The sequence below is a fragment of the Eubalaena glacialis genome, chromosome 17 (assembly GCF_028564815.1).
Source record: "Eubalaena glacialis isolate mEubGla1 chromosome 17, mEubGla1.1.hap2.+ XY, whole genome shotgun sequence".
NCBI lineage: Eukaryota > Metazoa > Chordata > Mammalia > Artiodactyla > Balaenidae > Eubalaena > Eubalaena glacialis.
The window spans coordinates 74,422,739-74,434,965 of record NC_083732.1 but is presented as its reverse complement, the minus strand read 5'-3'; the positions used below and the strand labels follow the sequence as shown (position 1 = coordinate 74,434,965).

The 12,227-nt window shown below is 37.6% G+C and overlaps 1 protein-coding gene across 1 annotated transcript in view; it reads right to left on the bottom strand.

The window, feature by feature from the left end:
• The window catches only part of NSMCE2 (NSE2 (MMS21) homolog, SMC5-SMC6 complex SUMO ligase), a 219,764-nt gene that overhangs the window by 204,565 nt on the left and 2,972 nt on the right, over positions 1-12,227 (bottom strand). Inside the window, exon 2 of the mRNA XM_061171786.1 lies at positions 7,799-7,969. Within this exon, the coding sequence (XP_061027769.1) occupies positions 7,799-7,955 (157 nt within the window). The 5' untranslated portion in view covers positions 7,956-7,969. The remainder of the gene's footprint in view (positions 1-7,798; positions 7,970-12,227) is intronic.

The window sequence follows — 12,227 nt, the reverse complement described above, 5'->3', positions numbered from 1 at the left end:
ACCTAACCGCTAAGGTTCCTTTCAGCCTCAAAATGGCATTAATGGATTATCAATATGAATACTGCTGATGACAAAGGAGAAGGATTGAGGAAAAGGAACAGGAAATTTTATTCTGGTAAATCTTTTTGTGGGCCTTAATTGATGTTACAAGGCTGTTTTCTCACTTTATTGCACTGCCCTAATATATACATAATTGTGAAAACTTTCCCTGTTGATTCTTTTTATTAGCATATTTCAATCTCCTCCAAAAATGTATTTCATCGGAAGTTCTTTTCACTTGATTAACTGTAGAGTCTACAAATATGCCACTACAATGAACAAACACACACAGTCCTGGTGTGACATAATAGGAAGAAATATATATTTGGTTTCTGCCCCTAAAACCCTTGGAATCATCAAAGCGATAAAAGTCTTTTTGTATTCTAATGAGATGACTGGTGGCTAGGGGTACCTGGATAGCCTCAAGATGGGGGCTGGTTGCCATGGGAACCAACCACACGATTAGAGGGCTGGAGATCGACTCAATCACCAATGGCCAATGATTTAATTGCTCGTGCGTGGGTACTTAATGAAGCCTCCATAAAAACCCAAAAGGGCAGGGTTCAGAGAGCTTCCAGGTCGGTGAACACACGGAGGTGCTGGGAGCGAGGCAAGCCTGGAGAGGGCATGGAAGCTCTGCGCCCCTTCCCACTTACCTTGCCCTTTGCATCTCTTCCATCTGGCTGTTCCTGTGATGCACCTTTTTATAATAAATCGGTAATCTAGTAAATAAACTGTTTCCCTGAGTTCTGTGAGCTGCTCTAGCAAATTATAGAACCCAAGGGCAGTAGGGGCAGTCTTATAGGACTGAGCGCTTAACCTGTGAGATCTGACACTAACTCCAGGTAAATAGTCTCAGAACTGAATTGAATTGTAGGACACCCAGTTGGAGAATTGGAGAATTGCTTGGAGTGGGAAGTGGAGCTAGAAGTGTCACAAGCGCTGTGAGTAGCAGAGTAGAAACAGTGCAGTTTTTCCTTACACCTGGGAAATATGAAGATATAGGCAAAACAACTGAGCTTTTTGAGAGAGCTGGATTTTTACTATTCTGTAGGCAATGCCTTTATACTTTTAACACTACAGATACCATAATTTTCAATGGCCTTCATTTATTTAAGTTATAATAATATTTTGCTTTTATAATTGACTCCAGTTTTAAAAGCTATATAAGAAATACAAACATTGGCTTCTTATGGTTATTTTTATTGTCTTTGTGGCCACCACCCCACTATTATTACTTTCTTCCAATTTCTGCTGCTACTCAATAACATAATTATGGAATAAAGTATAAGAGCAAGGCCAAAAAGAAACCTTCCCACTTAACTAGAGTCCTGGCTATAAGAAGCAGTTCTCTAGATGGAGAAATTTATTACAGCATAATGAAAATCCATAATGTGGATCTTCCTAAGAAAATAGGTCTTGAGAATGTGAGGTCAGTACGTGCTGGCTTCTCAAACCATTAAGTAATTTCCAAAATAAATTTAACATAAAAGATTTAAGTAAAATAATTACTCCTTTTTCATAAAATTAGGTGATGGGTGATAGGGTTATGGGTGTTCATAATTTTCTTTTTCTTTTTCTCTCTATCCCTCAAATTTTTAGATTTTTAGAATGCCTTATATCAGGGGGAAAACTAGAATACTACCCACCTAAGCATCCAGATTCAGAAGTATGCACTCAACTGAATGCTTAAGGTTTGCAAATCTGAAAGTTCAGTTATTCATAAGAAGCACAAATTTCTAAGGCCATGTAATTTTTAACTCTGATGGTTGTTCTTTATTCATCATTAACTCTAAAGTAACTGTCACAAAGTGAAAGTTCTGTTTATTGCTAAGGTGAGAAAAAAAGGAATCAGGTTTAAAAAGATGATGACTCTTAGCGAGAGTACAAATTCTGGATACATGAAAGAACAGACTATCATTCAATCAATTCACTGTATCACTTCTATCAGTCAGGACTGCAACTGGCTGCATGGAGAGGAAACCTGACCGCCATCACTTAACCAAAAAGGAACTGATTTTCCTGACATTACAACAAGTCCAGAAATAGACAGACTAGGGTCAGTACAATGACCCCAAAAGGTCCCAGCTTCTTCCTTCCACGACCAGACTCAACTCTGCCTTTACAAGTAGAAGACACTAAAGTCCAGGGAACGCGTGAATGTCCAAGGCAAGTCATTGAGAACTTCACTAGCAGAACAGGACAAAAGCTGATGGGCTGTTTAAGAAAAAGCATGCAACCTCATTTCGGAATTCAAAAGCGAGAAGGAAAGGAAGAAGAAGAGGGAGAAAAAAGAAAAATCAGATAATGTTAACCTCAACAAAATAACCAAAATTTTCTGAGCTAAATACCACTAAATGTTATTTCAATATTATCCAACTGCTGCAAATGCCATCAGACGAACACAATCAATTTTCAATAAAGTGTAATGGTTAAGGGCAGAAACTGCAATCAAATCCCTTATGCTCAAATCTCAACTCCCACCACTTAGTAACTGTGTGACCTTTGGAGAGCACTTAACTTCGCTAAGCCTCAGTGGCTCATGTACCCAGTGGGGATAACAACAGTCCTTACTTTGAAGGATTAGTTAGGACCAAGTGAGATATCACTTGTGCAAACAGCACAGTGCCTGCATACATTAGACGTGTGTAACCAATCAAGCTATTATCATCTTTTGATCATTATGGTCATCATTATCATCACCGTACCTCAGAATAGTTCAACAAACACCCAATTACCTGACTGACCATAATAACTGAAGTCTTTCTACTCTGTTTCTTTCAGCAAGTCTCAGAAAGAAAAGCAATATTAAGAGTAAAATCCAGAAGCTCTCCAACAAAGTTTTCTCATCTACTGGACCCTTGGGCAATTTAAATATACATCCTTTTACTCTTTTCTTCCAAACGTTCCTCACAAATATTCAGCGAGAATCTGATAAGAACTGTCAATCCTCAGGCACATACATTTTCCACGGAATCGCAGAACATTAACCAAACCTCTGAAGGCCATCTGAAGACACACCCTGACACAGGGGCAGGAAGAGAGAGGACGCAACCTGAGGTACACTAACATTTTAGGGAAGGGCCATTCCTCAAGTTTACTTGACTAAACTTAAAGGGCTTATGAAAATTCAGTTGCTTAAAGATGATGTTGATACCTACAGCTCTGATAAATTAGTTCAGTACATTCTGCTTAAGAAGACAGAAAAGTACGTAATAAACTTTAAAATCTGAAAAATAAGCTCCGGTTATCTGAAAAATCTCCTAACGTAACAAATTTCATTTCCCAGTTAGTTCAAATAAAGAATTACTAGAATACCAATAAATTTAGAGAAAAATTAATAGATAGGGTGGCAGCAAGAGTCCAATTGCCCAGACACCATATGCTGTAACGTAACACGGGGAAAGGTGATAATTTCAAATATGCTAGAAAGTTGAATAGGGGCAAGCACCTGTATAGGAATATGCAACCAACAGGAAACAAAACAAAACACATCACCACCCAAGTTCTTGGCAGCAGGAATCCCCTCCACCAATAATTTAATAATATAGTGACAAGAGAATTGCAGTGCAAAGTGAGAAAATGATCCCTAAGTGATTGTTACCACCTATGTTGTCAAAATTCATTCTAATTTGTGATGAAACTGGGCAACCCAAAAGGTCAACAGAAAGTGTGTCTAATCTTATAAGGCTAAGAAGAAAAGGGAATATTTCTGCTCTGAAGATAGTTCATGGACTTTCCCACTTGCTCTTCTGCACTTTAATTTCTCCCAGTCCATGGACTATTGCCCAAGAAAATAGTCAACTCAAATGCAAACCAAATGACTAAATGATAGCTAACACTTACTGAGCACTTATTAAGTGTTAATGACTGCTCTATGTAATTTGTATTATCTCATTTAATCCCCACAATAATGCCATTTACAAATCAGAAATCTAAAACAGAGGTTGCAAAACTTGTCCAAGGACACAAAAATAATAAGTGATGGAGCTTCGACAAGAACCCAGGCATTCTGTACACAAAGCTCTGCACTCTTACATTACACTATCCTGCCTATATCACAATGTAGGGGCATAATATAAGATACAAAGCACACAAATCGAATCCTCTTCACCTCAACTATAATATCTTAGTTGAACTTACTTTTTCCACCTGAGCTACTGAAATAACTTCATTAGCTACTTGAGGTATCTCCATCCTCCATAGCATCCTCAGTATTGCCATGAGGTTATCTTTCTAGACCTGGATCTTGCCACATTCCTCCTCTACTTTAAACCATCCAATAATAAAGTCCTAACTTCTTTCAGGACCTTAATGTTCAATGTTTAGGCCCTCAGTGTTCACTTAATGTTCGAATAGCATGTTTATGTCTTGCTTCCCAGCTAAACTGTAAACAACCTGAAGGAAGAAACCTTTATTAATCACTGTAGTTTTGGCTAACATGAATTACTGATTTAGCAGCATGCAAACCAAAAGCCTTAAATAGACTACAAACTCATCCACCTTTGCTCCCCTCTTCACATCACAGGCCCTTCTTCTAAGCTCTGACCCTTAAATTTCTAATTGCTGGCTATACTTTTTGATAGTTATTGAATAAACACTACACTAAGAGCACTTTGCATATACTATCTTATTTAACTCCAACAACCTTATAAAATGGGCATTTTTATCTCTATTTCACAGATAAAAAATTAGCAGTTCAAAGAAATTACCTATCTTTGAGCAAGTTATAGAACTAAAGCTGGAACTGGGACTAGAGCCCATATCAGGCTGATTCCAAGTCCTGCAATTAAGTAGCAATATTGGCTCTGTCTCCTAAAAGTCTTTCATCTACTGTTAGAGGCTGAGTTACTTTCAAATTTACTTAAATACCCGGTGTTTTTCTACTCTCTGGGTCCTCAGACGGCACCTCAGTCGGGCGTCACGTGAAAACTGCTCTCCTAACAAGCTCTTGCTCTATTACTCCAGTGGGGGTCATCCTAGGCATCCTCTCTGTAGGGAGTTTCTCCTGTCACCAAAGTCCTGCTCATAAGCACTCCAATTCAGGTTCATAAGCAGCAGTTCTCAGGATGTGGTCCCCAAGACCCTTCCACAAGGTCCACAGGGTCAAAACTATTTTTATAATAATTGTCAGACCTGCAACAGAGGAGTTGCAACAGAGACCACATGGCTCACAAAACTGAAAACATTTGCTATCTGACCCCTTATGGAAAAACTTTGCCAATCCCTGCTTTAGAGCATGAATCTTTCAAAAAACGATGCTTATATTTCTTTTTAAATGAAACAGATGTTGCATTTTGCATCAAAATGTACTTCTTATTTTTAAAAAAAAAATAAAAACAAACATAAATGAACTCTGTATCAAAAATACTAAGAAGCCTTCAAAGCAAATCCTGAAAAAAACTGACTACAATCCTCCAGGAGGTTATGTACCAGCTCTTCTCTCTTATGATTTAAGATCTTATTATGAGTTCACCCAGGCCTACCTACCAAAGCCAAATATCCATCACCATCAAAAGGAGACTACAAATCAGGCTGGACAGAGGTAAGACCTTTAGAGCCCACCCACTAAAGATGATGGGTGACTTCTGCTGCCAGCTGTGAATGAATATCTAGTATGGAACTGACCTTCCTGCCATGAGTGACTATAAGGCGGGACAAAATATATGAAGCAACTGCTTTCAGGCAGTGGGACAATAGGCAGAGCAGAATTAGGATGCCTGCGAAAAGGAAAGCAAGCGAGGTAAGTCCTCCAATTGCCCTCTTCCCTGCACAAGGGAGGAGGAATCCAAGCGGAGCACAGCAGTCTTAAAGGACTGAGAAGACAGCGACTGGAGTTCAGGGAGGATGAGCAGCAGGCATTTTGCAAGACAGAGCACTGGGAGGGGCATGCAGAGAAAGCCCTTGAGGAATCTACACACAGATCCCCTTGAGTCTGATGCTGAATCCTAAGCTGAAGAGGAACAATTGCTGGGAGCTGTGAAGTGAACCATTCCCAGAATTCACGCAGGACTGGAAGACATTCAAATTCCATCCAGCAGAGTAGAGCTTTTTCATTGAACTCTCTGGGCAATCAACAGAGACTCCAGAAAGACCAAGCTTTGTGACAAGGCTAAATTAGCCCGAAAGTAAAGCTACACTAGACCTGCCCTAACGAAGTTTAACAACAAGCCTGGGATGGATCAGCCTAATCCACAAATTACTTAGCTGCCAACCAAAACAAAGGTCAATACACTTTAAAGGAAGATGACAAAATCCAAAAACTCAACAACATAATACACACAAGTGGCAACAGACAGAGATGACAGAATTAGCAGACAAGGATATTAAAACAGCTATCATAAATATGCTCCATGTGATCAAGCATACAGAGGAAAACGTGAGCATAATGAAGAGAGAAATAAGATTCCATTTAATTCTTTTTCATGTCTTCTAAAGCTGAAAAATACAGTCTCTGAAATTAAAAATTCCCTGGATAGATTTAGTCAATTAGACACTTGAGAAGACAGGACTAATGAACTTGAAGACACAGCAAAAGAAACTATTCATACTAAAGTCAGAGAGAAAAAAAGACTTGAAAAAAATCACCAGAGCCTCAGGGACTTATGAGACATTACCAAGCAGCCTAACGTACATGTAACTGGAGCTCCAGAAGGAGAAGACAGGGGAGAGAAATAGCAGCAGAATTTTTTTTCCAAATTTGATCAAAACTGTAAGCCTACAAATCCATAAAGCTCAAAGAACACCGGACAGAATAAACAAAGAAAATCTCACCAAGGCACATCACAATCAAATTGCTGAAAAACAGTGATATTAAAAGGAAAACAAAAAGATTATGGTGCTCCCCTGCTTCCATATATAATATAAAATAAAAACAAATTTAATCCAAACAAAGCAAATAACATCTTTCTAGATCTTCTCATCAAAAACTTGTGGTCAAGTTCAGCAAAACTGAACTTTTCTCATTTTTTGTAGAGGCCTTCCTTTACCAGTACCCCTAGCATCAGCTTAGTCTGTCTATTGAGTAATTAAGCATGAACAAAATATAGTTAAATTACTGGAAAATAAGTATCATAATGCTGTATACTGTACAGTTCACAAATGTCACATACTTTTTTTTTTTGACTGTGTTGGGTCTTTGTTGCTGGACATAGGCTTTCTCTAGTTGCGGCGAGCAGGGGCTACTCTTCGTTGCAGTGCGTGGGCTTCTCATTGCGGTGGCTTCTCTTGTTGCGGAGCACGGGCTCTAGGCACTCAGGCTTCAGCAGTTGTGGTGTGTGGGCTCAGTAGTTGTGGCTCGCAGGCTCTAGAGCGCAGGCTCAGTAGTTGTGAAGCACGGGCTTAGTTGCTCCGCAGCATGTGGGATCTTCACAGACCAGGGATCGAACCCATGTCTCCCGCATCGGCAGGTGAATTCTTAACCACTGCACCACCAGGGAAGTCCCACAAATGTCACATACTTTTGATTGTATGTTCCTTGAGGTCAGATACCTTCATGTTTCAGCCCATAAATTTCTAGTGCAGTCTCTAGTGGCTCATGGGGGTTTGAACACATATGAATGAGTCAATCTCATCTCATCCGCAGTACATCACTATGTGGTATGTAAAACAAGATGAGAAAACAGATGCCCAGAGGGATTAAATGATTGTCCCAAGGTTACCCAAAAGGTGGGCAGTATCTTGCATCCCTAGAGCAATGCCACCACTCAGGGTTACGTCAAAATAGACACAAAAGAAATAAGTTTTAATTATTACTTACTCTGAGTTTCCACAAGATCCAAAGCAACACTAGAAGCTGTGTCCATTCCAGAGCTGATGCAGGACTGGAAGTTTTTCAAGGAGGAGAGTGCAGATTCTACACCACTGAAGGATATAAAACCAGTTGAACCTGAACTTGAAGTGGAACGCCCTGGCATCTTGAAATTATTACCTAAGTTTTCAAACACAATGAAACAAAATTTATGAATAAGAATAATAACTGCATAGGAAAACAGAACCACTATAAACATCTATATGAATGTATCCAATATCCCACAAGTGCTACACAATTATCTACATTCTATATCACTTGAAAGGATATCAAAGCATTGTCCCATCATCTGGGCCACCAAACACAATAGATGCATTTCAATATATAAAGAAGATGTACTTCAATATATAAAGGAGGGGGAACACCGTCTTCCAAAAGATTCCCTGATTCTCTAAAGAATTCAACAACAGCACAGTTCCTACATAAGTGTGTCAGAAAAAGTACACTGCTTATATAAAGCATTCTTCCAAAAAATGAAAATAGTAGCAATAAAATAGTTTAATAAGGGAGAATTTTGAAAACCTGTAATTTTTAACCTGACACATATACGTATTGAATTCTGAAAACTTTTATTTCTGACAGTTCCTCTGGGTTCTAAGATTTCTAGACTTGGTGAGATCCCAGATTGTTTCAGAAAAAAACAGAATTTGTCTGTAAATTCTTATCTTCTGGTAGCTCACCCACTGTAACAGTTTCAATTATTATCTTCATATTAAAACACTCCCTAATCTGTATCTTCAACCACCAACTCTTTAAGCTTTAGACTACTTACGTAAAGCTCCCTACAAAAAGACATCTTTGCTTAATTCACAAACCACCTGAAATTCAGTCCACTGAAACCATACAGAAAAGTGGAGAGAATTTACACAGGCTTAGAGGAAAGGCTGTATGGTAGCAAAAAAGGTATTTTCTCAGAATCATGCTGATACAGCGTGAATTCAGGTTCTGCCACTGTACTGCTGAGTGACCATGGACAGATTGCTTAACTGTCTCTGAGCTGTCAAGTATCTGTGGCCCTTCCAATCCTCTCCACGGCCACCATGGTTACCTCACAACTGGATTACTACAGTAGTTTCTCAATTATTGGTCCCTTTTCATTAAATTCATCCATTCATTCAACAAATAGGCCTGTCAATCATTAGATTCATTAAAAACGACACAGGGTATAAAAAGGGAAGAGAGAAGATGCTTAAGATGTTAATTTCTATTTTTGAGGTGTTAGTCTACTACAGACATCCACAATACAACTCATCATCAATTCAAATCATTCAATTAACAAATATTCAGTAAGTATTTTTTGGAACATAGCATAGACGGTCTTAATGAAGAATAAAGGTCCAGGTAGACCTGGGGACTTTAACTTTATCTGTTTTTTTTCTTTAAATGATCTTAAAAATCAAGACCTGAAGCAAATATGGCAAAATGTTACAGATGTTAAAATCCAGATGATGGAACAAGGGTTCTCATTATGTTATCTTCTGGGAGTTTCTGTGGTGTTAAAATTTCACACTGAGAGAGAGAAGACATGACCGTGTATATGAATGAAAAACCAATAATGACAAGGGGTGGGGGGTGGGATGAACTGGGAGATTGGGATTGACATATATACACTAATATGTATAAAGTAGATAACTAATGAGAACCTGCTGTATAGCACAGGGAACTCTACTTCACTGTACAGTAGAAACTATCATGACATTGTAAAACAACTATACCCCAATTAAAAAAAATTTAAAAAAAAACAACAATAATGGTGTTTTGAATATGTGTGTTTTGGTAAAAGACAGTATTTATTTACAATCTCACTTTATTACACCAAACAAGTTGGGATGGTTAACACAATATAAACACAAACAAATGCAATAAGATGGAAAATATGTAAATTCATAAAAATCAGGATCAAAAAACAGATTAAAGGGAAAACCAAGTACATAAGAAAATTTAGAATGTAATCATATAAGCTTTAGGATTCTTTATGATTCTACACAGCACTATATTTGTAAATACAAATTTGGCTATGAGATTTCCTGACAAGCAAAACAAAAAGTGAAAATTACAGAATTCTCTTTCTCCATAAAGTACGCCAAGAACTCAAGAAAAATAAGGCTTTCCATGGCAATCAAGGCAGCATGGATCATCACGTATGAGATAATAAGAGTCATACTGAAAAATGTCCTTAATAATATTCTTATGATACAGCAATAGTAAGCTTCTGAGGACTGTTTCTTAGATTATGTCTCACGGTAAGCTAAGGACAGGACACTTGTGGCAGATTCCAGCTCAGTGCCCACCAAACCCATTTCCTCTTCAACCTGCTTGTACAGCTAGACCACAGTTTGCAGCCTTCCTTGCAGTTAGGTGTGGCAGTATGATTGAATTCAAGGCAGTGAAACAGAAGCCATTTCCAGGCCCCGTCCATGAAAAAGGCACTCTATCTCCACACTCTTTCCCATTTGTCAGCTTGAAACAGGCAAGCAATGACCTTAGAAGCCACATACTGAAGATAGAGAACCACCAAATGGAAGGAGCCTAGGTTCCTACTTCACTGCTTGGAGGAAAACTGCCCACCAATCAGGCTCCATGCATGAAAGAAATAAAAAACTTCAATTGTGCAAAGCCATTTAGATTTGGGGGTATACCTATTATAACACCAACTGTTACTCAAAAAACACAATCCTGCAAAGATCAAACGATATGATTCAAGTATTCAGTTTTCTAGTCAATCTTGATTCTAGTGTAAGTCTAAATTGTCTAGAGCAGCACTGTCTAATAGAACTTTCTGCCATGACAAAAATGTTCTATAATCTGCATTGTCCAATACAGAAGCTATTAGGCACGTGTGACTATTGATTAGCAGTGATTACTGAGAGTCATAATAGCATGACTATTGATGTGATTAGCGTGAGGAATTGAGTTTTAAATTTTATTTAATTTTAATCAATTTAAATTTAAATAGCCATATTGGAAGTCAACTACACTTTTAAAAAATAATAGTAACATATATCTACATGCATTAAAACAGATTTAGAAATCTTTTTATATTGATTACCAAAACTTAAAAAAAAAAAAGAAACTGTTATTCTTGGTACATATTTACATTCATTAATGAGTTTATTAGCCATATCTGTCTTTAATACTATGACACCAGTATTTTTCTGAAGATATATTATCTCAATGTGGTCTTATTATTTTAATTTTTCATAGAATTTCCTGCGATTCTCTTCAAAATTGCATGTCATGCTTATGAATGTGAAACTGTTGACACCTTCAAATGACCCTTCTCTGAAGACCATGATTTTTTTTTAATTGTGAAACACTACAGGTGCCAGGGAACCTGGTAATCTCAGAAGTAATGGTTCTAGATGGAGAATATTTTCTATTCTAATTTTTGAAATAGATATATGTAAATATTTCATCACTAATATTTTTACATACTGTCTTTTTGCCTCTTTTCAAGCAACTCTGTTCAACAAATATTTTTATAAAACCAAATTTATCAAATAAGTTGCCTATTTATTATTCTTGTCAATGCTTTGCTATATTAAAATAATGCAAAATCAAAACAAATTTTATTGCTGTACACCTGAAACACTGTAAAGCAACTATACTTCAATTAAAAAGAAAGAGAAATTAAAAAAAAAAAAAAAAAAAACAAATTTTAAATAGCCACATGTGCCTAATGGCTACTGCATTGGATAGCACTGTTCTGGAAACACAATTTTCAAAGTGTATACACACACACACACATACACACACACCAGGGGGTAAGCCAGACGGAGTAAAGCCACAGTATGAACATGATATATCTTCCTGGAATATTAATTTTACTTAAAGATAACATGAAACACGTTTATATTAAAAACAAACATTAGTTACGTTATAGAGTAGAATATGGAGGTGATACTAGTAGGGGTTAATGACTGAAAACTCTAGTAGGGGTTAAACACTGTAGCCTCTGGAGCCAGACTACATGAGTTCGAAGCCTGATTTTGCCAATTAAGTAGCTGAATAACTTTAGGCAAGTTATTTAACCTCTCAATGCTTCACTTTTCCTTTCTGCAACATGGGCATGATCCAGTGCCGACTTCAAGGATTACTGGGAGGACTGAATGAGTTCATATGTATAACAAAACACTCAGAATAATGTCTGGCATATAATCTTTTAAAATGAGAGCAAACATTACCATCAAGTTACTCATACAATACTGTGAGCAGCAATACAGAATAGCGCATAAGTGAACGGACCTTGGACACGAATGCCTGGAAATTCCACCTTGTCCACCCCACTTAAAACTGCATCACTCTGGTTGAGTTGCTTAACTTCTCTATCTTCAGTTTGCTCCCGTGTAAAAAGGAGATAATCACATCTATCTCACAG